At 37.2% G+C, this 27270-nt stretch overlaps 1 protein-coding gene across 4 annotated transcripts in view; it reads left to right on the top strand.

Moving 5' to 3' along the window:
* Positions 1–27270, top strand: part of PDE4D (phosphodiesterase 4D) — a 626273-nt gene that overhangs the window by 447783 nt on the left and 151220 nt on the right. Inside the window, exon 1 of one of the 4 annotated variants that reach the window (XM_080372938.1) lies at positions 17265–19126. The exons of the other annotated variants lie outside the window; for them this stretch is intronic. Coding sequence (XP_080229064.1) covers positions 19062–19126 — 65 coding nt within the window. The 5' untranslated portion in view covers positions 17265–19061. Of the gene's footprint in view, positions 1–17264; positions 19127–27270 lie in introns of those variants that run through there. 4 annotated transcript variants of the gene reach the window in all.

Raw genomic sequence — 27270 nt, 5'->3', positions numbered from 1 at the left:
GTGCATACTGATCAGTCTAGACTCCTAAATACACCAAATACTAGCCTGCAAATGCATATATAATTTAAATAGAAATACTTAGTAGTCCAGGTAGTGTCTGTTAAACACATAACCGTACTGTCCTATCCATGCTGAATATCAAAAAAATGTACATTTATCTAAAATTTAGATGTGGAAGATCTTTCTGAGGTATCTTGGTGCTATCAGAAAAGGTTAGCTGGACCGGTTTTACTGAGTGCCACGTGAGGAGCCATATTTTAACTTGGTTGTATATACACACTGAATAAAACGGCCCAGCAGTCCTTCCAGCTCGTGAACTGGGACTAGCTGGCATGACAAGGCTGCTGTCCATAATGCTAACTTCATCTGCTCCCTGGAGCAGGTTGTAAGCAGACAAAATAGTCATGTGGAGAGGTCCCTGGTCCAGGCTCAGGTGGTCCATGTTACCCTCCAAACCAAGAAGACTTTACTCCTTTGCTGCTTTATTAAAATAAACTCATCACAGTTTTCTACTGGACTATATTATATTCTGCTCGATTATTACGGTACCACCAATTCCAACTGTTTTTAATTATGTCTTGGAGAATCGTTTGTCCTCAAGTGCTTAAATCTAAAAGGGTTTCCCAAAATGAGGAAAGCCAGGAGCTTTCTTTAGATGCAGTTTGAGATTTTCATCTAATACCTGGACTCCAGTAGCTTTAAAGAAAATACCTTACTCTGGTATAGTATATATATATAGAGAGAGACTGGAAATAACATTTCAAAGATTGTCAGGGCAGGATAATGTGACTTTGACATCCACACCCTGAAAACTTTCTCTAAAATTCTACTTTTCACAGCAGAGAGTGGAAGCCTGACCCGCACTTCTCCTCACGATGCCCTATTCTTTCTTCCAGAGTTCAAAGTAACAAGTTCTGTGTTAGTATAAAGAATTCACCCAGGCTCCTATTAGCATACAAAACTCACCAGCTGCTTCTTCCCTAATATTTTTTCAGCATGTATATTTCCCAGCTGTATAATTGGAGTGTTTTAAGGTGTAAAGAAAGCAGCAGACAATCCTGGAAAAGCTGTGCTCTCTCTTTCCACTGAGGGAGAGACTGGCTAATGTGCACTTTCTTCACCCTTCTGAAAGGAACACTTGATCTTTGACCAAGCAGATATTTCATAATTTGTACTGTTCCTTTTGAATTAATTTGTCATTTTGGTTGTAGTTTATAATAGCTAATATAAGTTTAAGTAGAGGACAATAAAAGCAGTCAGAGAATGTCAGTGAAAATTATTTATTACAGTGCAGAACTGCCTGATGGAGCTGCAGTTTGTCAGCTTCTTAACTTTGATAAAGTGAAATAAATGGATGTTATTAGCAATTTATTATAAATATTATTTTGTATGATACTTCTAAATGGTTTAAATATTATATATCTATATACAATATAGATATTTTTTTTTATCCTGTAACTTTTAATTCAGTGTTAAATGGCATACACTGTAAAAGGGTAAGAGTAAAACTGCTTCCAAGTACACAGTTTCAGTAAGACATGAACTTGTTCTTGTCAGCTCTTCAGGTTTACAAAGTCACTTCCCTCAAAATAGCTGCTTTAGCAGTTACAGTAAAAATGTTAAGCAATGTAAAGAAGTTTGTGGTAACAATGTAGAGCACTCTTAGGCATCTGCATTTGAAGGCCTACAGCTCTTACCCTAACTTTTGTGCAGCATCATAATTTTTGCATTTATACTGGGTAGCTTAGAAAAGTGAATATGAGTATACTTTTAGAAAGACATTATGGTTCTACATACGTAGGGAAAGGATTGATTTTCGATAATTTTTGTATCTGTAGTTTAGGAACATTTTTATAACCTAAATAACTGTATAACGTATATAATTGTTTTTCATTGTAGCTGCTGTCTATTCCTATTCCTTAACTGAAGTTACTCCAGAATTTCTGCCATGCTTTTGAAATTTATTTCTGGCTAAGAAGTTGCCTTCTTTCATTACCTTCTTTCTGTTTGTTGTATCACTAAGTACATATGATAGCACTACAATTTGATTTACGGTTAGTTGGGTAACAATTTGTTCATAGCATTTATGGAGAAATTTTTTCTTTTCATACTTGGCAGGAAGATAAGGAAAATGTCCTTATTTTGTGTATTTCTAACAATCTAGTGCTTTGTTTAGGATTTGTCAATATCTCTTCAAGTTAAAATTCAAAATAGTCTGAAACTATTTTTCATCTACAAATGTTGGGTTGCACGGTAGTATCATAATACCTATGGACTGAGAGATGCAAATTAAGAAATGGGTAACTGCAGAAAATTCAGAGGAATCACAGAATTAACTTTTACAGCTTTAATATCCAGCCTTGATTTGACTACTTGGCAGAAAAATATGGGGCAAATGAGTGGGATGAAGCAAGAACTGTTAGGGGGAGAAAAGCATGTAGATGAAAGAGGTGGCTTACTACAGTCACATACGACCACTGTCTAGGCACTGTCAGTAGCAAAAGCTGCGTCATACTGATGCAGCTCAGTTCTTTTATTTCTCCCTTTTGCAGGGCTGAAATTGTTTCCCAGCTGCCTAGAGCCTTTTAATCTGTAATACCTGCCTTTAGCAAAACAAGATTCGCAGGTCCTTAGGAACAGGAGTTCCTGGGAGTCGGAGGCTGCCCTGCTGGGCTACTTTCATGGGTACACCTTACTGCATTCAAGATATTGAGATATACATTTCCCTTCCCTGAATATAAATTAACCTATCATGATTATTTCTGCAATGAATAACCAATAATTTGTGTAATAGCCAGACATAGGTCAGAGCCATTCTAGGTTGCCAATAACAAGCAGCACCTTGATGCAGATTTAGATTATAGACATATTGCTTCATTAAAGTTTTCAAGGCAAAATTTTATGGCAAATCCCAACCTGTTTTGTAGAAAAACATGGCAGGCCAGTGTCACTGTCATGCAGAAAGTTCCTTTTCTGGGCCTCAGACTGTGTTCATAACATTTTTACATTGCTGTTTATCCACTCTATATCTCTCATAGCCCCTGTAATTGTATTTATTTAATTTCTTTTTCAAATAAACACTACTATGGTGAGTTTAATATCAAGACAAAAGATTTTTTTTGTGGTTCTTGTTGAATGGTATTCAGAATTTATAAACTACATGTTAATGCTTCTGTTAATTATTTTTAATCAATAATATGGCAAAACCTTTAAGGCTTTCTAAAGACTTTTTAAATTAAATAAATACCATTTAAGTAACACTATTGGAAGCTTAATTTACAAACTTAGCTGCCTTACTATCCTGGTCACCAAAGAGGTCTGCAGGTGACATTTCCTAAAATATCAACTTACAGGACCAAAACAGCATTCCTGCTCCACACGGCCCTTAGCTCTGTACACTTTGAAGCAGTAGGCACTTTAAACCAGTAGTACTTGAGCTCCTCCCTCTTTGAACTGCTACAAAGGGATCAAACACAGTAAATTTAGGTTGTGTAAAATACCACCTTGAAACCTTGCATTTAGTCTTCAGTCCTTCTTAGGTGGTATGGAAAGTTAGGTTTTGCTGGTGAAGAAGTCAAGATTTTTTGTTGTTGCGGCTTTCCATTTTTAGTTCAAATACAAAACTTAATTTTTCATCTTGAAAAAAAGAAAATCCTGGAGGCTTAGTTAAACTAGACAGTGCAGTGCAGCTGTCAGACACTATTTGATGTTGAATATTCCTGATCCTGCCATACAGAAACCAAATATACTATAAAAACAACCATACATTTAACTTGTAATTTGGTATGCATTCAATTTCATGAACAGTCTACTGTAGCACACTACTGTTACTGCACCATGTGTTAGACAGACCAAAATAAAAGGAAAAATTTTCAGGAACTGGCTCTTTGACATCTATTTGATTTGGTTCAACTTTGAGTCTTGCAAGTTTTGTGAGATTTTTTTATATATAAAGTAGTAAAAAGTTATGAAAAAAACCTTGCTGAGATCGTTGAGCTTCATGCTAATTATACCAGCAAATTTACAGGGAAAAATGTTTTCCAAGATCCATGTGAAACCATATTAACTGAACTGCACCAAACCTATCTTACTGAGATGACTTGTCAGGAAGGTGACATACTATAATACATAATTCAAACTGATTAAACCCAAGGAAAAGACCTGGAATGCAAAAACTATTTAGTGTGAAATTCAAATGGATAACACGGGATGATAGATATTTCTAGCTTTTATATGTTGGGAGGGAAAAGTGACAACCAAGCACACATGAACAAAGATATGCCCCTGAAAACTGAAGAGACTCTCCAGTTCTTCATCCAAATGCAAACCTGGTTAATTAAGCTGCAAAAGCTTTGACTCATTTTCCATTATCTATTTTATTTTTTGCTGTTGATACTTGTTATATTTTTAAATAAAAACATAGGACCATATTTGTTAGATGAGGTTTCTATCTTACTCTTTCTGCAAACTCACTTTTAAAAAGTATCATAATACATTATTGGTGGTGCTATTTTCTCTACCAGTGTAAATAACCACTCAGTTTACTGGTGTTTTTCCTATCACATAGGATGGTTTTTGCTGAAGTTATAATGCAAAATGAGGCAGGAAGATGTTATTAGGAAGCGTCAACTTCAAATTATAGATCAATTGCAACAGAGTAAAAATCAGTGTGTGCATCTGAAACCTGTCATGTAAAGTAAATGTATTGAGTAGTTAAATATCACTTTGTGTACTTAATAGGCACGTGTGCTGTAGCATGGCTTAGTTCTTAGGAGTAATGACCCATCAGCTGAGCCTGAAAGAGATCCCAGACTGATTTCAGATATGGATAAGAAAATAAACAATAGGGCCTTTTTTTTTTTCTTCTTCTTTTTTTTTTTTTTTTTTGGTTGGTAGTAGTAGTATTTCTTTATGTGTCATGTTTTCCACTTGAAGGAAAACAGGTTACTTTTTAAAGTGCTGTACTTACCGAGAGAAGAGCAACACATTCTGTTGCTCCAGTGTAGCTGCTCCAGCTTGTCAAAGGAGTTTATATTAAAAAAGCTGAAGTGGGATAAGTTTCAATGTGGTGCTCTCATGCATATTCAGATTTAAACCACAGATTTGTGTCTGCACCACAGATTAGAATTACTGACACTATATCAGTTCCATATATCTGTGGATAAATCCTTGCAGGAGAGAAAGATTCAAGTTGTTAATTTTGTTTTAAACACTACATATTGCAAGAGATAAAAGATCAAATAAGTTTCGTATTCAAACTAAAACTAGACCAAAACCCAGGATATGTAAAGGATGAAAGGGTAACTGTATTGTAGGAGAGGCCTTAAGGTTATTTAGAAAAGTGATTTGACTGTTCTGATGTTCAGTGGTTTCTTTTCATTAAGATTTCAGTTGCTGATAAGACTTGATGAGAACTTTGTGTCAAGAAAATAACTCATGTTTTTCTAAAGCTCCAATGCATTTTTTCTGTTGCTTTTCTCTAATGTTGCATTAACCCCTTCTCCATCTTAGTATACTGAGCTGAAGGAAGCCTATTTCAAATGGTATTCTCAGAAAACAAAACAAAACCAGAAGGATTTGACCGAGCTGTAAAAGGGAAATTCTTAGGCCCATAAGCAAAGTTCTAATGTTTTTATATATTAGAGATAGTCAAAGCACCATAATCAGCATCTTTCACAAGAGAAATATCAGAATCCATAGATCCTACATCTGCTCATCACCAGTGCAATATACTTTATCCGGTGCACTGGTTGTCGTCATAGAAACCATGTGAGTCCAAATACAGAAGTTCTGCAACCTAGAATCATGTTTCTGAAGCAACAGAGAAAGGTCAGAACCACAAGAGCAGCCATGTGTATCTCATCCCTCAGTGTGGCACACTAAGGACACCCAGCAATATATTCAAAAGGCAAGCCTGGGAAGTAAAAGTTTTCATTTTAATGGACACTGAATTAATAAAATCCACAGAGACATTGGTTTGGGTTTTTTTCTTCAGTCTTATCTTTTCCCTATTCGCCAAACAGCCACCTTTGTTCTATAGATGCTATTTCTCTCTTTTTGCTCTCTATAAATTTGCTATTTGTTCCCTTTCCAGCACCCCTTTCTTCTTCAAAGGTACTGCATTTTATTTTTTTCTTCTCTAGGTCTAATTAATGAACAGAATCAGGTCAAACTAAGAACGCAATTCATTCTAATTCATATTAGTCTTTAGTTATTGATCTAGATGAAAAGATTGTGTATGCAAAGTTTTTTCCCTTTTTCTACTACTGTCAACTCACTTGTTGAAAGACATCTTTGCAAATTGGACTTATCTAGAAATGTCTTGCACTGATTATGATCTTACAAAATTAACACATTCAAACTCTGGGGTTTTGGTACTACAGATTTCATTGTCAGTATCTACATTTTTGGAACCTTGGATTCAGATCCTAGAATAGTCCAGATCATGCCCTGGTTTATTTCAAAAAATCAAAACAGTCCTTCTCTGACATCTTTGTTCTTTTAGAAGTTAAGAGCAGACATTATTTTGCTACAAAGAGCTGCTGGCTCACATTTTGGAAACACATGGTCATCCCTAACAAGGTTGTGGATGAGTAGACCTGAAGGTACTCAGTGTTCTGAGAGCTCAGCCTCCTCCCTGAGAGCTCTCAGCCTCCAGCGGTGTGCCAGCTGCACATGTCTGTGTCAGGCAAGGCAGCCACAGATCAGATCTTACTGTTTCATTCACTGGGACTGTGCATGCAGGAGGTCCTGTGCATGCAGGAGGTCCTGTATTAAAAAAAATATGCATATCCTCAGACAAGAAAGCATGAATCCTTTATGAACTGCAAAGCCAAGGACTGCAATCATAATTTTAGTACCTGTGAATTTTAAATGGATATCTCATTTCCTTGCATTAAAATAATGTTTTTCTCTTTCTAGGTTATTCTTTTTCCCTAGGTAGTTGAAAAATTATTAAAGATTAGAAAGATAATCTTGAGTCTATTTTCTTTAGGTGCCTCTCTGAGAAAGAATATTGGCAGAATTAGTGGTTGTTATAATCTCTTTCTGTGCAAGCCTTTCAGAAGAAAGATTTCTGCCCAGAGCTTTCTCTAAAATGATGACATTTTGAACCACCTGGCTAGGGGTCATGAAACAAGTGGTCATTTGAGGGCTTGAGTGGGGAAGCTGTTATGCTAGAAGGAGAAACAGTGCAGATGCGAACCATGTGTTAGGATAACTTCCTATGTGCTGTTTGGAGGACTTCCTTCGGACAATTGGGATAACTAAGCTTTAAATGTTTACTAAATTAAAATTTAAATACAATTTAAAATAAAGATTGAAGAAGCCATAGTTTTTCAACCGCAATCACAACGGCATGTATTAGATTGAGAATTTTTTGGGCAAAACATCCTAATAACTCATCCTTATCTTTGCAAGAATGGCGTCCTAACTGAGAAATGTTTTATATGCCAAGATCTTTTTTTCAGTTGTAACATGCCAAAGTGAACCAAAGTGAATCATATATTTGTGTTCTTGTCCAAAATAACAGAACATGAAGGAGAGAAACAAGAGGGCAAAAAAATCTGAGCCAGTTTTTCTCTTAAATGTCACCTTATCTGGATGTTGATCAGCTGGGCATGACTTTGCAGGATTGAATTTATTTACATATATAGAAGTTGCTTAAACAGTAAAAATAAATTTTAACAGTTTACAACTTCATATTCCAGAGACAGAAATGTGGCCTTTGCTGTGATTTGTAAAACTGCCAGTGTATTTTGAATGTTAGCTCAAGTTAGATAGCAGTTATGAAATATGTGTCTATAGGCATGGAGCATTTAAAAAGATATTCTTACAGCCAACATTCAAGGTCAGCAGTAGTCTTTAACAATGTTTGCAATATCAAATATAACATAGTTTTCTGAATTGTTAAAATTGTGTATGAATATCAAAGAAGAAACTTTATTGAAACTTTGTAGGTGTAAAAGTTTCTGAAATTTTCTGTAAATGAATCAATTACTTTCATGTAAACTTTCACGTATACTTAGAGAAGTTTCTTTTTTGCAGTACTTATGTAGATAATTTAAGATGGGAAATAAGAGAGAATAAGAGTCCGAGTGGTCTTTGCAACCCAGTATGAGTTTTTCAACCTTCCCTTGGACATGTAGCAGAATCAAAGCAAGCCACCTTTCAAAGTTACATGTGAAATGTTGTCAGTGGAATGAAAAGGCTTGGGAAATAAGAGAGAATAAGAGTCCGAGTGGTCTTTGCAACCCAGTATGAGTTTTTCAACCTTCCCTTGGACATGTAGCAGAATCAAAGCAAGCCACCTTTCAAAGTTACATGTGAAATGCTGTCAGTGGAATGAAAAGGCTCACTCTAGTTTTACTAGGTTTCATGCAAACACGCTGAAATACAGCCCAGATTGTCTCTAATGCAACCAAGAGTGAGCACATTCTGTTATACATGCTGTTTAAAGTAAGTAGTTTCAAATAATAGCTGTTGTAGTTTAGATTTTTTTTACTGTAAATTTCTATAAAATTGTTAAATATAATTTTCCAATGCAGCATACTTAAAATCTCTATTGGCACAGGGATAATATTTTGAATTATTGCACAATTGAATATGTGTACTCTAATTTTGCACTGTTATCTGTGACCAGCTTCGACACAGACTTAAAATAATTTAAAATTCATTTAGTCCTTGCATAAGTGATTCTTCGTTTCTTGAATATTCTCATGTTTCAGACATGCATGAAATATATTCAAGGTGTGGCATAGACAGTCTTCCAATGAGCTCATGATTTTTGTGAGAAATACGATGCAATAGTAAAAAGGCAACTTGAATAACTGTGTTTGGAGAAGAGGTAGTCACCATAAAATGTAGGCAATGTGATTCTGGATCTTCTGAAGTAGCAAAATCTCCATGATCACAGCAAGCCTAGCATTTTACTCAAGCTTATATAAAATAGAAGTCCAAGTTGTTGTTCTCTAGCCATTGTTAGACATGGCCATTGTAGGAAGAGCCTGTTTTGAAGAGTAATTTAAAAAATAATGTTGAGGGGAAGTTAAAATTTTATGGGGTCTTTTTCCCTGCATACAGTATCTGCATGAAAAACACACATGCTTGAGAAGGAAGAAAAAAATGGGTGACTGAAGCAGTCTTTATTATCAGACTGAAGTCAACTGTTTGATAAAGTGCAGATTAAAATGCCTTAGAAGAAAAAGAGTAGAATTTATATGGAAAATACAATTTTCATCCAAGAGGGGGGCCATACATAAGGACATGAAAATGGAATTACACTGTTGAAATAGTCAGCCAGAAAGATGTGGCTGTCTTTTTGACTAGGAAGTGGTGATACCAGCAAGGTCCATTGGGGAATAGTTAGAAAAGGTCTGATTATGTTTTGGGAGTCTGGACAGAATAATTCTGACAAGTATTGTCCAAGTGGAAGCAATGATGCTCAGCTATGGCAAGGCTGGCTTGGCCAAAATGAAGGACCAAAGCTGAAAACGTTTTAGGATAACGTGAGTAAGTGGGAGTGTTAGTCATGTGACAGAAAAATCTATGAGATAATGCTCATTTAAAGCTGTTCTAACATCTTGCTTGTACAGGAATATCAGAAAATTGTATGAGAAGGATGGTGAGGTAAAATGAGGTAAGAATTTAATACAGAAGGCTAATGTAATGGCTCCTCCACATAAATATGGTGTATTTAACAGTATTTTTAAATGGTTTAAGGTAGTGGATAAGAAAGAAGATGTCAAAAATAGAGGACCATGGAATTAGCTTAAGAGAAGGTGTGGTGTTAAATTGAGAAAAAAACCAAGATTTCCGTTTGGCAGCACAGTTGAAATATAAGAAGAGAGGATGCTGAATGTGGAGGAATTTTTAGAGTCAGGGAATAGTTTCTAGCTTCACAATCTGTCAGAGCTCAAGGAGAATGAAAGTAAGATTTAACCAGTGGAGGTCATTTCAAGCACTGATTGATATTAGAGCAAATTAATACTGAAAATCTGTGAGGTTCAGATCAACCCAGTTACAGCTGTTTAGAGGATAAAACTTGTAGCTGATGTAACGTCTTTTAACTTTGTATTTTCCAACCGAGACATAGTTTATTTTATAGTGGATAGCAATTGTGACCATGTAGCTCTTACGAAGAATGTGTAACCTTTCTAAAAAGCTACCATGACAAAGATGATGTTATTTTAAAAAGCGTGTTCCCGTAAACAAAAATTTATTTGGAGGAAAAGTTACTTTCAATGAGTTGTTTAATTTATAAAAGAATGGAGAGAAAAGTTTCATATTTCTTCAAAGTGACAATTTAATATTTAGGTTTTACTGTGTTTGAGACAGTAAGACTTTAAAAATATCAAGTTGAGAGGTACCTGGTTATCTGTATTCTGAAAGAAGCAGTCTTTGTTAAAAAAGGAGTGAAGTCAAGGCCCTTAACTGATTTGAACTACTCTTTGTCATCATTGAAAATGATCTGAAGTAGTACATCAGTAACAGACTTCCAGCGTATCAGTCACAGAAGGGAAATTAAGAGGCAGGACTTCCCATTGCAGTTGTACATGGATGATTTGGCTGGTGGGTTTTTTTTTAGGAAATGTGGTGGTGTAAAGGTTGATGAACAGCCTTTATTATAAAAAAACCAACAAACTAAGTCAAGAAAAAGACTTGGTGCCTTTCCTGTTTTTCTAATTAAAGAGTCTTTCTTCATTTAACACAGCAGCAAATGTCTAGAAGGAAGTTAGCTGGACTAGATTCAATGGTTCCTTTTGATTGCTTTATTTTTCCCCAGTCTGGGGAGGAAGGGGCGAGAGGTCAGAAGTGTAGCTGTTTTGAACCATGACAGCTACTACATTAGTTATGGACTGGGGAGGTGATGTCTTAACATGGTTCATCTCTCACGCAATCCAAGTATGATAAGACATGAGGCCAAATACGAAAATATTTTGGAATTCATATTTCTAGAAAAGCAAAAAATTTAATCTTATCTACATTCAGTTCAATTGCTACAACTAAGAGGGTGAAGAGAAAAAAGAAAAAAATCATGTTATAGAAGCTTATAGTTTTTAGGCTGGTACCATAGGATTTATCAATTACACCTTGAACTGCCCAAAATCTAGTTCCTAATATAAAATAAGCAGGAAGCCATACTCCACAGAAGCACAGATAGACAGCTGTGAGGAGCAGTTCTCTCTGTCTTAAAATAGATGTCTGAATCATGGAAATAGAGTATCCCAGCGAGTACCTAACAGAGTTATCTATAGCAGGAGCCTGGCTGACCAGTTTAAATCAGCAACCAAACCTTTTGACAGCTTAAGGCTAAAGAGAAAACTCCTTTCTCAGTGTGCCTTGTTTAGCTCTCAGTGAATAATTCATGGCAAGTAAGGTACTCTCAATTTAACCTTCATTTGTGCTCATAGAATGCTGTCCAGTAACACACATAGATTTTTTTTTTTAATTAAAATCATGTGTTAAAATTCAAGCAAATGTACTTCTCAGTGTTCATATAAAGCCTTGCTTTTTTCTTTCTTCTCCCTGTACCAGCTAGATTAAGTCTTTGGAGTTTTCCATACCTCAGAAACAGAGATAAACAAGATTAGATAATATTGTACAAATTCAAGTGGATTTTTTGAAACACAAATGCCTGAGAGGTGTAGTTCCTCTTCAAGAAAGGTTTGGTTGCATAATGAATAATTCAGGTTTAATTTTACTTCCTCACATTTTTCTGAAGCACTTGGAAGTATGGATGATGTCATTCTACCAAACAAGAGTCTTACCCGTGTCTGACTCATTCAGGTCATGGTCCAATACCTGTGGATGCCAAGTTTCCAGTGAATAACATTGAGAAATCCACTCTCCTGTTTTGTGGAGAACTGTGCTGTTACACTGTTTTAAAAACCCCACCTCACATTTATTTTCATGAAGACTTCTGATAGTGAAAGTTGATTGCTGCACTCCTTCCAAAAAAAGCGAAGTATTACTGAAAAATACTCATTTTAGAATGTGTTGTTGAGGAATACTGCTAAAGTCAGCTGTTCGACAAATTGGGAGTGCAGCAGGAGTACATTTACACTGTACTCACCGAGCAAGTAGGCCATATTTATTCATAAGTCAGGTAGCTTGATCCAGGCAGCAAAATGTATATGTAAATATATATACATATGCATATACATATGTATATGCAAAGTTGAAAAAAAAGTGGTTTAATACATAAGATTAGCAAACATACTTAAAATTCCTTTATGTGCAAATTTTCAGGTTGTGTATAAGTTTTGTCTTGAAATTGTGGTATATTTTGTATTCTTGAAAAAGATTAATCATCATCTTGAAACATACGCATCGTCTTCTTGAAATGGCGGTATCCCTAAGTCTCTTCTAGATATCCCTCTTCAATTGCTCACTTTCGTGTTTGAATGATATTCAGCAGGACTATCCCATTCTTCTGAACAAGGTGAAGATGAAGGAAGATATATCCTACAAAATATTGTTCTCAAAGTAGTAAGCCTGACACTTAACAGTAACTCTGTCCAGGACCAGCCTTAATTATGAAATCTTTGCACAAGGAATACAGTTCTCTCTTGCTTTTCCTAGCGGCCACTGCTTCATAAACAAAATAAAAAATTTTAGTCTTTAACTTTTTTTTAGCCCAAAAGACTGACATACTGCACTTGAAAGGCATAGTTACTGCTTAGCTCTAACTTAAATATGAACCACCAATGTTTACTTTTTAAGCAGATATTTAGCTAAGAAATTGTAGTCCAAGTTTGTGTGAAGCAAATAGTTGAAAAACAGAGAGCCTGATGGAAACATTGGTAGACTTTCAATTTAACAGTGTAATCAGTGCTGTTAATATTGCAGTATGTCCATTCAGAGCTGAAAAAAAAAAAAAAGACTATTTTTTTATAATACAAACCACATTTTTATAGGTCTTTTTAAATATATAGAGAGACATGGCTGATTATCTCGGGATTTTTTTTTGGTCTTATTTTAAAAACAAGAGAAAACCACCCTGACACAGTTGGAAGCCTTAGCTCTGCTCAAGTTAAAGTCTTCCAGTGGGCTAGTATTTAATCTTGGGCTATTCACTGTTATCCAGTATTAGTCCAACATTAGCAGGTACCTTTTGTTACAGCCTTAATGGTGGACGTTAACCACAGACCACAGCCATACCTCATAGTGTGACCTCACACATTTTGCCTAGAATACAATGTTTGTCAGAAAAAAAATATTTTCCTTCTCCTAAAAACTATCTTTTGTTTTGTTTTCAAATCTCTAGCAATGAAGCTTTACATAGGTACTAGATCTATCGTGATAAAGCTTGATTTCTACAACCGAGTCAATGTGGACCAGCAATGGTCAGTTAGTACTGAATTTGCCACTCTTAATTCCATAACTGACATGAAAATTGGCCCAGAATAAAAGCAGAGGGACATGTTTTAAGTCCACCATGTATCAAGAACCTGGCTTTGCTATGTGAGGGAGAGAGGCACTGTGAGGCCTCTCTGCAAGACGTGCCTTGCTTGCTGCTCAGGCAGCAGCACCTGGCACTGAGGCTGAGTCTCCTCAGACCAGGCATCGTGGCAGAACAGGGTATTCTCACATAAGGCCCTCTTTGCCATGCTGCCTATGAGGAGTTCTGCATGCTTGAATCTTGATAAAGCCTTTGTAGAGCACATAGTAACTTTATTTACACTGTACTCACCGAGCAAATAAACCATATTTATTCATAAGTCAGGTAGCTTGATCCAGGCAGTTAAATGTAAATTAATATAGAAAGAAAACACTAATGACGTATGTTGTATTTCTTCTGTGCCCTTTTGTTTGCCTTTTTCCATTCTTACGGGTTCTAAGCAGTAATTACTATTATATTTTTCAGTTATTTTACTTATGCAGTTACATACACATTTTTCCTCTCTGATGGAGTCACTCCAGTCAAAAGGGGATATGCTTTTACCTAGAAATGGACAGCGGAGTTTAATTACCTGACATTCCATCAATACTATATAAAAGCATATTTTTAAAATCATTTGCTATGTTGAGCAGTGGCAGAATCTTCTGGTGGGTCAAAAATTTCCTTCTTTAATTCTCTGTCTTAATGCTTGTTATTGAAAGATATCTCTTCTGAACCTACCCCTGCATTACTAGTTCTCAAACATATGCAGGTAATGTAAGAATATCCTGTTAATCTTTTCTGTCCTTCAGTCTTGTTCTACAATACAGGACATAAGAGGATTATCTGGTGCTGTGGATGAACTAGGATGAACTGTGGAAGTCACAGTTCAGCAATACTAACTGGTGTGGTGTGCAGATTGTGATAAAATGTTTTCTGTTGTGGGGTATGTGGTCCTAGAGATTAGAAAGGTTGAGTACAGATCTCGATGTATATTGTTTGTATATTGAAAACTATATTTCATATAAACATATAAACTGGCAAGCATATATGAAGAAAAGGAAAATAAAAAGTGTGCACAATACCAGGTGCACTTGTAGCTAAGCAGTGCCGGGGACAGTCCTGAGTCAATGAGCACAGCTGCAGGTTTTTAGAGACACTTAATAATCCTATCTGAAAGATTGCACATCAGGAAGCAGCAGCTTGTTGTATACCTTTCATTCGCAGATGTGCATTCCAAATAACATGTGTAAGAGCCCAGTCATTCTTTGCATGCTAAGGCTTGACATTAGGCTTCCAGGATTCTGTTTCTTTTGATAAGTTGCCAGTCCCTGCATGTCCTAAAGCAATGCATATTTGCTAGGAATTCCTGATTTTTTCACCCCAGTAAGCAAGAAAAGTGGTATCAGCTGTTGTAGGCTTAACATACAGTGTTAGAGTCTTACCAGACTACAGGGGCTTTTTACCTCCTCTTAAAAAGGAAAATAGTGAATCTATTTCTTCAGTCTGTATGCAACAGCAGCAGTAATAACCTGGCACCTATCGCATGTTTTCAGCCCTTTGATGTCCAACTGCTTTTCAAGCAGCATGATGTGTTATCCCTGTTTTACAAACATGGAAGCCAAAACTCAGAACGTTTAAGCAAATATTCCATACTCTCAAGACAAAGATTTGCCCAAGCATGGAACAGAACAGTCAGTCCTGTTCCTCATTCCCTAAGCCATACTTTTCCCAGTTCATTTTAATTTTCAATTTTGTGCAATGCAACACTGGTTTAATTCAATTAGTTACTAATTTGAAGATGAGTAACTAAGATACAAGCATCCTCAAAGTGGGTTGAATCTTGCACACATTTTGTTATTGGTGTTTTAATTACATCTGTATCTTTTCTTCCTTAGACAGCTTAACTATGCAGCCAGAACCTCAGCTGACAGATACATGGAGATAAAAAATATTGTAGCTTTTCATGCTGCTTTTATCATTAGTGTATTTAGCAGTACTGAATGGCTCCATCTTTTAGAATTTTTGTTATTTTAAAATACTTTCTTCCTTATTTTCATTATGTAGTCAACACTTGCCTTAACTGTGATGGCATACCAACAGGAGCCCAGCTGGAGAGCCTTTATTCCTGCAACCCTAAAAAAAGGATTCCAAAAAGGAAAAGAAATATGATATTTTTAAGTTACAGCATTACATGCAGAAATCAGATGCTACAAATGCCTGTTGCATGTGTCGACGAATGCTTGCATTTTTAGACTATGTATATTCTACATGCATCTATAATGCCATGCACACATTTTTAAATAATGAATATACTTTTATTTATCTTTTTTATTGTACTTCATATCTGTACATAATTTGCATTTTGACATTTTGGATTTAATAAGAGAAAATGCAGTAGCTCTTTACTCATAAAATACTGTTCTGGGAGAAGAGAATGCTTGCACGTAACATAGATACATTTCCATCTTCCAATATGTAAATCTTAGCTTTTATGAAGAAGCAGATCTGATACCGTGATTTCTTATGTCTTTAAGAAGTTTCATTTACTTCTTTGCTTATGGCTTCTGATTGGCTGTTTTTACAATTCATTAATTGATATCAAAATTTTCCATTGCTATTAGAGTAGAATGGCCAATTCTGTCTTTATTCTATTAATTTCTCATTCTCTTAATTCCTCAAATTATGAGAAGTTGAGAGTTTATATTATTTGACCCAAGACCAGGGGCCTAAAATAAATTATGTGTCATCTTCGGTGATCACAGTGGACTGGTATGCTCTTACCTTTATTTAAATCTTGGCTAAAACTCCAATTGATCTTAATGGTAGCAGAACAGGTTTTATGTACAAATTAGAAGCTATTACTAATTGCCAAAGCTGGTCTACTAGTTTCCCTATAAACTTCATCAGAAAAGGTTTGTCTTTCTCATACTGACTATTGAATCCCTGGGTTCCCTGCAAAAAAAATTTCCCACTAATGGAGCTGGGAAATCACAGACAAAATGGTTTTGCATTCCATGCGGCTTGCAAGATACCAATCCAGATGAAAAATTAAGGGTTTTTTTGATTGTTTATTGTTGCTTTTTTTTACTGCCTCATTTTCTGAAACTCTCCCTGTTTTTCAGTTTTCACCAAAGTCAATTTTTGAGTTTCGCATAGAACAAACATTCTCTGGAGGACTATGAGCTCTCCCTCCTCCTGACAGATACCTTTTTTGCAGGAAGCCTGTCTTTCTAAGGTTGCTGCCTGAGGACAGGCTTTGATTTGACTGCTTGGAACATGGTTGCAATACCGTAGTCTTCTCGTTGCTGACTAATATATATTTCATAATAGCACCTGGTCTAACCTCCTGCTTGGAGGGCAGGGTTTATTTCTAAAGAGCTGATGAAAGAAAACAAAACCAAAACCATGGTAGCAATAGGTGCTACTGTTTACCACTGTTGGTGATCTGCATCTCCATTAGCCATTTTTTATGAATCAGCATTGAAAAACACTACTTTAATTATATAAATACCTGTAACTACAGTGTAATCATATTGTATAGTAATATTTAGTATACAAATATACTACAGTATCTTTCTAATTATATTTCTATTAACTACAAGAGGCAGCATCTTGACTGATACGCTTTTGAGAACAAACCATCCTGAGATACCTACTGTGTGGCACAGCAGAAGTAGTCCTTAAATATTCCGTTCCAGTAAGATATTGTAAAACTGCTTAGTCAAAAGCTCCATTTTCTTTCATTTTATGTTCCTTCATTGATATGGGAATAACGTTGATATTTATCGGTAATAAATAATCAGGCAAACTGTAAAAAAAGCTTTAAAATGGCCAGCTATTCTGTAATAGCCCAGCACCTCGAATTCACATGATTTTTTTCTTCACGAATTATTTTAAGGAATAAAAGACTTTCACAACATGGTGCCTCATTTATGTCTACTTCGATAGATATGTGACCTGCACAGTGACAGACCCAACTGTTACTAAAGGTCCCATGACTGTATGACCCTTTGAGCTCCCATGACTGTATGACCCTTTGAGCTAAATTTACCACAGATGCTTTTTCCACTCTTTGAGGTTAACTTTTATGATTCCACAGGACTCTTACAAAAGGTCCTGTGTTAACCACTCGGTGATATTTGAAAGATAGGTGCCAGAAAACAAGAAGAACAGAATGCTTAGCAAGAAACCTTATTAACATTCCTTCTGCTGTTGTGGAGTACTTTATATGCAGATGACTGGTACAAGCCTCCAGGGCAGTTAGGATCTTTCCTGTTGATACACAATGTATTTGGTAATGCATTTTATTGTACTGTTATAAAATGAAGTGCAAAGGTTCTAGAGAGCTTTACACACTTTATGTATATTCCTATTTGATGTATTTTTTCATATTTTAATGTATAGCTTGTTTATTATTTTTCCTTCTATTTGCCAAGTCTATATAAATGTTATAAATACGATTTTTAGTTCTGGCTTTCATTATTAACCTAGCTGTACTATCATCCAAAGTAATATACTGTAACACTCGTGAAGACTGTACAAAGGAATGGCTATTATGCATGTAACCACTTGTTGAGCAATAACTTTGCTTTTTCAGTTTAAAAACAATTCTAACACAGTTCAGACCAAATTCAAAATGTGTAATTTGAATGCTATATTCACTATGCAGTTCTTTGCACTTTTTTCCTCTTCTACCACTGAAGCTGCCAAATATGCTTACACTATTTCCTAAAAGAAATTAACTTTCAAAGCTTTTATGGTAATTTTTTGACTAGAATTTATAAATGCAAGTTTGTCTGTAATGCATAAACTATTAAAGTATTTGTTGTAACAGGAAAAGATCTCTTTCTGCAGTATGGTAGAGAGAACGTCATGTTAGAGTTCTTTAACTGAGGTATTTTGTCCTTCAGTGGTTTATAACAATAGCTGTCTGTATGTGTGTTTGACTTTAACAGTCAACAAGGAATTTTATTTTTACTTAACTTCCCCACAGTGTTTTGAATGTCTTTCAGACAGGGAATACTTTCTGTTTTGTGAAGTTAGACAATAGTACTTATTCACAGTATCAAGGCAAGGGTTAGGAGAAAAAGAAAGGGAAGAATTATATTTCTAGGTAAGGCTTTTATTTAACTTGGAATGAAAAATCTTTGTTCCTTGCTCGACTCCACAGAGACTGATTTATCTAGCACGTCTGTAAGTGGAAATTCCCTGCAAACTCACTAATGTTACTGTAACTTACATTCATCTTTTCCTTTAATTTATTATCCATCAGTATTGTTCCTTTTCTTTTTTTTTAAATGTGATTGACCTTTAAACCTGTTGTTATCAAACTGCAAGAAAGAGATAGAGACTTTTCAGCTGCCTTCGTTCCCATGTGACCTGCAGGGAGAATAGATTCAAAATAGACTAGTTCCTCCCAGGGCAATACAAGACAGAAGAGAAAAGCACTGTCATTTCCGAACAGCACAGTGCTAGAGTAAATTCAGCGTGAAAAAGGAAGGAGTTGCAGCGTGTTAGAATTCTTCCTCCACAGCCTGGATTATTACAGGAGACGAATTTTAAGGGTTTTAGAAGGCAGAGGATTTTAAAAAAATGCTTCGAAGTGGAGTCCTTTGAGAATGAGCTGTGTAAGGACAACTGAGGTTTGACTCTAGAAACACTGAAGGAATTTTTCAAAATGAGCATTGTTATGAAGCCAAGATCCCGATCTACGAGCTCCTTAAGGAATGCCGACATAATGTGGTAATGTGTTTCGTTTGCTTCTTTCAAACTCCCCTTCCTATTATGACACACAGACATGTCCCAAGAAAGTCCCAGGGTTTAATTTTGACTTGATAGATTTTGCATGGTTACTGAAAATGTTCGTCTGCTGAGTTTCACAGTTCATAGTAAAGAACAAATTATTTAGCTTTTTCTTACACAATACTGTGTGTAGCATTTTTTTAATGAGAACCCATTACGTATGTCTTTTTTTAACCCATTACAGGCATTTTTCTCATTACATAGTCAGGTTCAGTCCTTGCACTTACAGGTACGTTCTAAAAATCTTCAGTAGATCAATTTCAGGAACAAAGCTATAATATAAAGCTTGCAGTTCTGGAGGCTGGAGGGTAAAATGAAGCTTTAGTTTGTGTGAGCTATTTTGGGATAGTAACATGTAGTTTTGCTGCATAAATAGACTGGCTGATATATGTAAGTGTCCTGGGAAGAGACAGGCTTTATATTAGTATGTGTGAGACTGTGCTGTGTTACACTTCATGTGTTTCCCCTCCTCTCAGAGGCTCAGTTAAGTGTAGAAGCAGCCTGTAATAGGGATCTGTGTGTATGATTTTCTTGCAGATTCTTTCAGTTAGCAATCAGCAAAGTTTGGTCTTCTGATTAATTATTTTTTTCTTGTGAGAACTTTATGCTTTACATAGCTTAATAGGCACCGACAGGTTTTTAATAGTTACGCCAAATAAATCCCATCTTCTCTTTTAATATCTCCCACGTTTTTTCCCTCTCTCTGTGTCTTTAATAAAACCACCATCACTTTAATAAACACATAATAGACTAATTGTTCATGGCTATATTTAACTGGTATAAAGTTATGTATTTTAAAATACAGCCTTTGTTTAGAAATAAATGGCTCATTATTACTGTGGGAAAGATTAGTAATGAAATACATTTATTTGTGAGTAAATACATCAAATTAATTGAACAGTAGCCTATGTTACAAATACTCTTGGTTCTGAGTTAAAGCTATGTCAGCGCTACCATTAAAGCAGTTAGTAATTTTTTTCCAGTTCTCCATTACTAAAACCATCTTGTAGTAAAAGAAATAACTACACTATTCAGGCTGAACAGTAGTCCCAGTTATTTTCAGAAACTAAGAAAGAAATTTGCTGAAATAACTTTATTAAAATGTAATAAATTAATACCATGTTGATGAATTATATATTGCTGAAGCATCTGCTGGGTGTCTCCAAGGCAGTGAGCTAAAACACAAAGACCTTAATTATCACATACAACTGTGCAAATAAATCAGTATCTTTCTGATTAACTCTTCTGCCCTTCCATTATTTCTTTTTTAACTGCTTCCATTGATGCTTGCAGGAAAAAATAAATCGTTTCAAAGAAAAAAACCCTCGTAGCAAATATGTGCAGGCTGACTTCACCACCAGATACTCTGCCTAAAACACCTGCCTGCCTCCCTTTTGTTGCTGATGCTTTTAGTTATAACATTGATCTGGTAGGTGAGAATACCTGATCTGCTAATTGTGAACTGGGAGTCCACTGCTCCCCTGCCATTTGGAAACACTACCTGAGCTCAGAGGTGGCTCTCGGGGCGATCCTTGGAGGCTGACTAGACAAGGTACACGCTGTTTCTGGCGGCGTGGAGTGAAGCCAGGCAAGTCCTGCCCCAGCCAGAGACCTGAGGGAAACAGGAGTGCAGAGGGAGGAGAGAAGGGGAGGGAGCTGCTGGCCGCCCCAGCCAAGCTCCGCTCCTGGCCACCTCCCGGGGGGTGGCAGCTCAGGCCAGCCTGCCCTACCCACACCTCCCAACCCCAGCAACCTTCATGGGGCACCTCTGCGGGACTGGTGGCCAAATCCCTGCGGGGCTTTGTTTGGTGCTCTGAATCGCTGCGCTCAGGAGTCTGTGGGCTTGTCCCCGTGGGCCAGCACTTCTCTCTGCAGTTCTGTGGGGCAGGATAGCCACACAGCAATCTCACCACAGGATTAGACAGCACCAAAATGCATAGGGACATGTAACATCATGGAGTCAGGAGCACAGACAGGTGGTCAGCCGGGGGAGAGGGAAAGCTACAGCACGTAGCAATCCTGCCACGTGTTGGAGGAGCTGGAGTGACTGGGGAGAAGGAGGAGATGGGAGAATGTGACGTTAACAGCTGCAGGGAGGTGTGTGGGACCTGAGAGCACGGGGACTTGAGTGACAATGTTGTAGAGAAATGTGGATATCCCTCTTGCAGGGGTTTAAGAGGAATGGCTCCAGGATGGTTTTGCACTGCTGTTCCCCATGTGAACAAAATTCCCATGAAGAACAGAAACCAGGCTCCCAACAGTGGAGACCAGTGAGCAGGTGGAAGAGACTTGGAGACAAGGCAGAGAAACCTCCTCTCTCAGTTCCCTGAAACCACCCTCACCCTGTGTCCAAAAGATGCAATAACTTCAGGACATGTGGTAAAAGCATGATATTTTTTACAGCATCAGTAGTGCAATGCATCTGAAGGGTATCACCAGCTGGTAGTATGCAGAGGTGCACCAGCTGGCTTTTGAGAGGACATGCAGGGTGAGCCCAGGCTGTGCTGTTGCTTCTTCCCATGGCAAAGTCAGCTTGGTTTAGGCTGGCTGCTGCTTAGCATGACAGTAGGGTCTGCAGGCAAACCTCTTCTCTCTGATGCACCTTGGAAAATGTTTCCTGACATTACAGTGACTGAAGTAAAAGCAGGTGGTTGGTATTCATGTAAAACGAGGTGGTGATGTATTTAAAGCTTATTACCTCTTACATTGATGCTGCTCAACTCTGCCACTCATTCCTACTCATTCCTACCTTCAGGACGTGATCATGAAGTGTGGTGAATCACAGTATTTCTGGGGAATAGTCTAGAAAGGATAAATAATGGTACAGAGATTTGTCTTGTTACTCCTAAGAAGAAATAACAAGGTAGTAAGGAAACTCACTGTAAGGTAAAACCTTGGCTGAAATAGGAGAGCATGCATTTAAATGAGACTGTGACTCCACTTCTTGACTATTTGCCACTGAGCAGTAGAGCAGCAGTCTTCCACAGAAAATGTCATATTTCAGTTGGTTTTCTTTCTTTTGTAATGAAGGAAGAGTTTGAACTTATAAAAAATACTATTTTGGAGGAACTTAATTAAAATTTTGCAAGTTTTAAGTGAAGAACTGATGGCAAATCCAGCAAGCAGCTGGGGTTGTTGGACAACAGCTTACTGGCTGGAAAAGCAGCAGCTGATCAGATTTTAGAGCACCCTTTTTTTTGTTTGTTTGGTTGTTTGCTTTTTTTTTTGACAGTACAGGTAATTAGCCTAAAGAACTAATAAGCCTCAGGAGTATTGTCCGTTTTTTGCCACAGTCCTTACTGTGTGGTGTTTCCAGAGTTCATAGCTATCTGTTTACTTTGTGGGTTGGCTTTCCTCTGTATGTATTTATTTTTTTGTAACATACGCCAATTCAGGCTGTACTGTTTTTTGGAACTTAGGGCTGGCTGAGTTGCAAAGGGCACATCCACTCCTCCCTGGTGCCCCGGAGAGCAGAGGCCTTCGATGATTCAGTCTGCGGTATACTGTAGAACAATGGATCTGTTCTTCCTTAACTCCAGAAGTGGGTGATACTGCTTGTCTGTGATATCATGAAGTTCATAGATTGGAAATTGCTGAAGGATGTTGTCAAGTATGACTTTCGCAGTCTATTACATATTTAAAGATAAGTGGAACAAAACTGATCTATTGAGTGAACTTTTCATGACTGTAGCCTTTAATATGTAGATCACAATAGGGGTGCTAAATAAAAGTTTTATTGGATGGAGACAAGAAAATGCTTGTGGCCTGACATCAGTGGATAGTGTTGTTTCTGGGGTAGAACAACTCGGACAGAAGATTGAGATGAGATCCAGCTGTGCTGGCCTGCGGTAGCTACACTGGCTTCCTGACTTGCAGGTACCATAAAGTAAAACTCTGCCATAAGCATGATCCAGTCTTTTGCTACCTTTCTCTGGCAGGAGGAAGCTGTGGCTCCATCACACTGCCCAGAGACTGGCCATCACAAATCAGTTCCTTCGTTAATCACTTGGTGCAAGCAAGCTTATTGCCAGTATAAAGATGATGAATGCATATAGTAAGTGCTACTCAATAAGTCATATACCTTTAGGTTATTGGCATCAGACCTGTATTTGAAGGAACTGCTGACTTTCAGACTGGGAAACCCAGCGATGGGGAGATCAAGAGCAAAACCAGGGTATTCCTTGAAGGAATCTTTGTCTACAGGACAGAAAACAGTATGTAACTGTGAATAATATTAACAGCATTCATACCACTTGGCTGTTGAAGAGTTAAGTTTTTTTTATTCCTGTACTGGATGAATCTTTTTTTCCTTTCCAGTATTATGATTGTTTGTGAGAGGCAAGTGCCTGTTGTCGTTGTTGGCGATATTACCTGTCCCCTGCTGCCATAGCTTATGAAACTACTCTTGAACAAAAAAAGGGTTGGGACCTCACATAATTTTCAATTAAGCTTTTATTAGTTGAAGATGTTGAATACAGTCGACTGGGAAAGTTCAATGCAAGCTGCACAGTGTCCAGACTTACAGGGAAGCAGAAGTACCGATAACCATACGCAGAACTGGGGGATTTCTGAATGCTGAACAAAGCCTGCAAGCTAGAGATCACCTTTACTGCATGAAGTCTGACTTCCATGGGATTAGTGACTTCATTTAGCAAAACAGGCTTTCATAAGCAGAATGGTCCTCAAATCATGACAGCCATAAAACCTCAAAGTGGTATATGTGCTTTTATTTATTCTGCTGGTGTCAGCACTAATGAGGAAGCCTGAATGGTCAGCACTGCACTATTTTCCAGGCTATGGTATGTTAAACTGTGTTATTTTTACAAAATGAAATGGGAACAAATGCTGTTTTTTCTAATAAATTAGGAGTGGACTTTGAGGTGATCGAGTATTCTAACAGCATAAGACATGTCCTGCTGGGCCTAACCAATGGTCTACCTAAGCCTAGTATTCTGCCTTCACCTGTGGCAGCAGGAAAACCTGAAAGCCTGTCCAGTTTCTGCAATCCATTCCCATCATAGTGCCCAGCATCTGCTAGTGTTGTATTAGGGATTCACCCTTGCCTGTTCCCTTTAGAGTCCATGTAAGGGCCTGTTGCCCATGGATTTGTCTAATCTCTTCCTTGAATTTGCTGATATTGTCTTCCCCCACAGCCTTCTGACAGCCTTTCTGACTATGCAGGAAAGCACTTTACTGTTCTGTAAAGTGGTGTCCTACTGGTCTCAACAAGTGTCTCTTAGTTATGCCATTGTGGCATTTGGCAAAAGATTCTGCATTTACTTTATCCATCACATTCATGATTTTGTAAAGCTCAGTCATAACCTCCTCAATCTTTTCCTGTAGAAACTGGAGTTGTAGCATTCTTAGATTTTTCTAAAAAGGCTGCTGCCCAATCCCTTGATCGTTTGAGCTGCTGTTTGCCGTATTTCCTCGAACACCACTGTGTTCTTGAAATATAGAGATCAGATGGTATGCATTACTCCAGGCGTGAACACATGAAGGTTTTTACACAGTGGTAAAATGATGCCTGCTTTTTCTCTCAGTGCCTTTGTTGATGATGCCCATTATGCTGGTAGCTTTTTTGACTGCCATTTCTATTTGAGTCAGTGATTTTAGAGATTTTTTTACTGTTTTTTCTTGCCGGTCTTTTGGGATGGTCTCATCTCTGCATCTCTGCATTGTTTTTTTAGAGAAAAAGTATTGGACTTGCCAACATAAAACACAATTACTTTAACATGAATGTGATAAGAACTACTGTCTGGCAATAATAAATGTTTTTTTAAACAAACAAAAATATCGCTAACCATGCCAAACAGAACAAATGGCAGTTTGACTTCAGCAAAGAAAGGGCACTTCCTCAAGAGACATTCTCTTTCAAGCTACATCCAGACAAACATACGTAATACTCTTTCCCTACCAGATGCAAGCACATATAGTTCTCTGCCCCTCACTTTTGCGTACAAACAATCCACCCTCAATGTTCCTGAAGATATTATATTGTCTTTACAGCACAGTTTGTTCTCACACTTTCTCCCTGTGCACATCGTACATTTTCAGGTTGTGGACAAAGGTCTGTTGAAATGTAACTGGACCACGAGGCCAGTGCAGACAAGGCACTGCAGTGTCTATCCCTAGTATAACAAGGGACACAGCAGCAAGCATCATGGGGAGCTCCCTTGACAGCTCAGCCTGAATGACCAAAATCCCATTTACAGCTGGTTCATCTGAGGATAGGAGGTAGCCTAATTCTGGATCACTGCTGAGATGCCTTGATAGAAGTCCTCTCCCTTTTATTCCCTCGCATTACACCATGGCTGAACCAGTCGGTTGCATTTTTTCCAAGATGAGAGAAACTAACACAGTTTCCTGAGAAACACAATTACAGTGTAAGGCATAGCAGACAGGATTCACATCACCTAAAGACAGATGTCTGCCATACCTGGACTGGTAACCGTATGCTCTCAGTGAAGAGAAATAACTTGCTTTCAGGATATGACTTAACATCGTGTATTTTAGATGTCTGCCTCAGGTGAAGGTAAGATCTTGATGTCAATGGTTTTATCAACAAAAGCTCCACTGAATATAAATAACACGTATACATGGAATCTAACTTGTATATGGGCACATGCAGTGTGCACATTTAACCAACTAATGTACATTATGCTGAATACATACTTTAATATTTAGTAGTTGTAGTATTATTGTATAATATTAAGGAGAGTATTCCTATAAACCAAGGGAAGTCCAGTACAGAATACAATCTTTTGGACACAGCAGCAAGAATAAACCAACTCTACTGAAAAAAAATTGTGCTCAAAGTGTGGTCAGTTCACGTCTATGAAGTCACTGAGCAGTGATGGCGTCATTCTGATAGCAGCACAAATGACTCAACCTCACTACTATTATTCCTATCAGATTTCATCTCTGGTGGGTTTTACTTCAAACTAACACGCACTAGAGCATGTTTCTTGAGTCACATTACAAAATACATAAGTAGATTTGATTTCTGCACTCCTTTGTTAACCTTGGTGATACTGTGAAGATATGTGCATGTGTGACTTAAATAGGTGCATGGTATGGCTATAGTATGATATGATACGACCTTTTTTTTTTTTTTCTTTCATCAAAATTTATGAAACATTTTCTAACCTGCTGTGTGTAAAAACACAGAACAGTGCACAGCTTTCGAAGTTAAGTGGCAGAAACTGATTTTGCCATGTGACTTCAGTTTCAAGGATTCAAGAAGCACAGAGAGTAACTCATAATATAAATTTCTTTCTTCATTTGCTAGTTTTGTAACAGCATCTAATGGTGCTATTTAACTGTAATACATGCAAATCCTCAAACACTAAGTCAAATAAACTTTTCCCTGTAATTATTTAACAGACTTTTCCCCTTCTGTGAAACTGTTAAGCATTAAAAAAATTGAAGCAGATTGCTTCAGAAGTATAACTGTCTTCCTATTTGTCAGAGATCTCAAAATAAATTCACCACAGATCAGCTGAAAAATTCCATTTCGGAAGTTTCATTATGCTTTATTTCAATTTAATAATTTAAAATTATTATTCAAATAAAGTATTTGAATAAAAAGTCATGTCAGACTAGAAAAAAAGGGGGTTATTTTGATGAATAAAAGTTTTGAAAAATCTGAAATTTATCCTTAAATTTATTTTAATGATAACAATATTTTTTCTGTGAAAAGTTCCAGTTTTTGTGAAATTATGTTGTTCAGTTATCAACATTATGAAGGCTTTCACGTGTGTAATTATATAAGACCCTCCAAACAAATAGCGTTGTAACATGTACTCATAACATGTTTCAGAGAAAGGACATAGTTGCTACGTATGTACAGTACAAAACAACACATTACAAAACCTTGCACGTTGGTGACAGCTGTGCTGTCCTGGGAGGTGCTGCGATGATGCGGTACCAAGGCCAGTTAGCCCTCTACCACACTGATATGGCTACACTGCTTTCTGAACCCCAGTGACTAATCCCACATGGTGTCATACTACATCTCATAGCTGCGGCCAGCATGCACCCACATGAACATCAGGGCAGATTCCAGCAAGCACTTTTAGGAA

Source organism: Falco punctatus (genome assembly GCF_963210335.1).
Source record: "Falco punctatus genome assembly, chromosome: Z".
NCBI classification, from domain to species: Eukaryota; Metazoa; Chordata; class Aves; order Falconiformes; family Falconidae; genus Falco; species Falco punctatus.
This window is presented reverse-complemented; position numbering and strand designations above follow the sequence as displayed.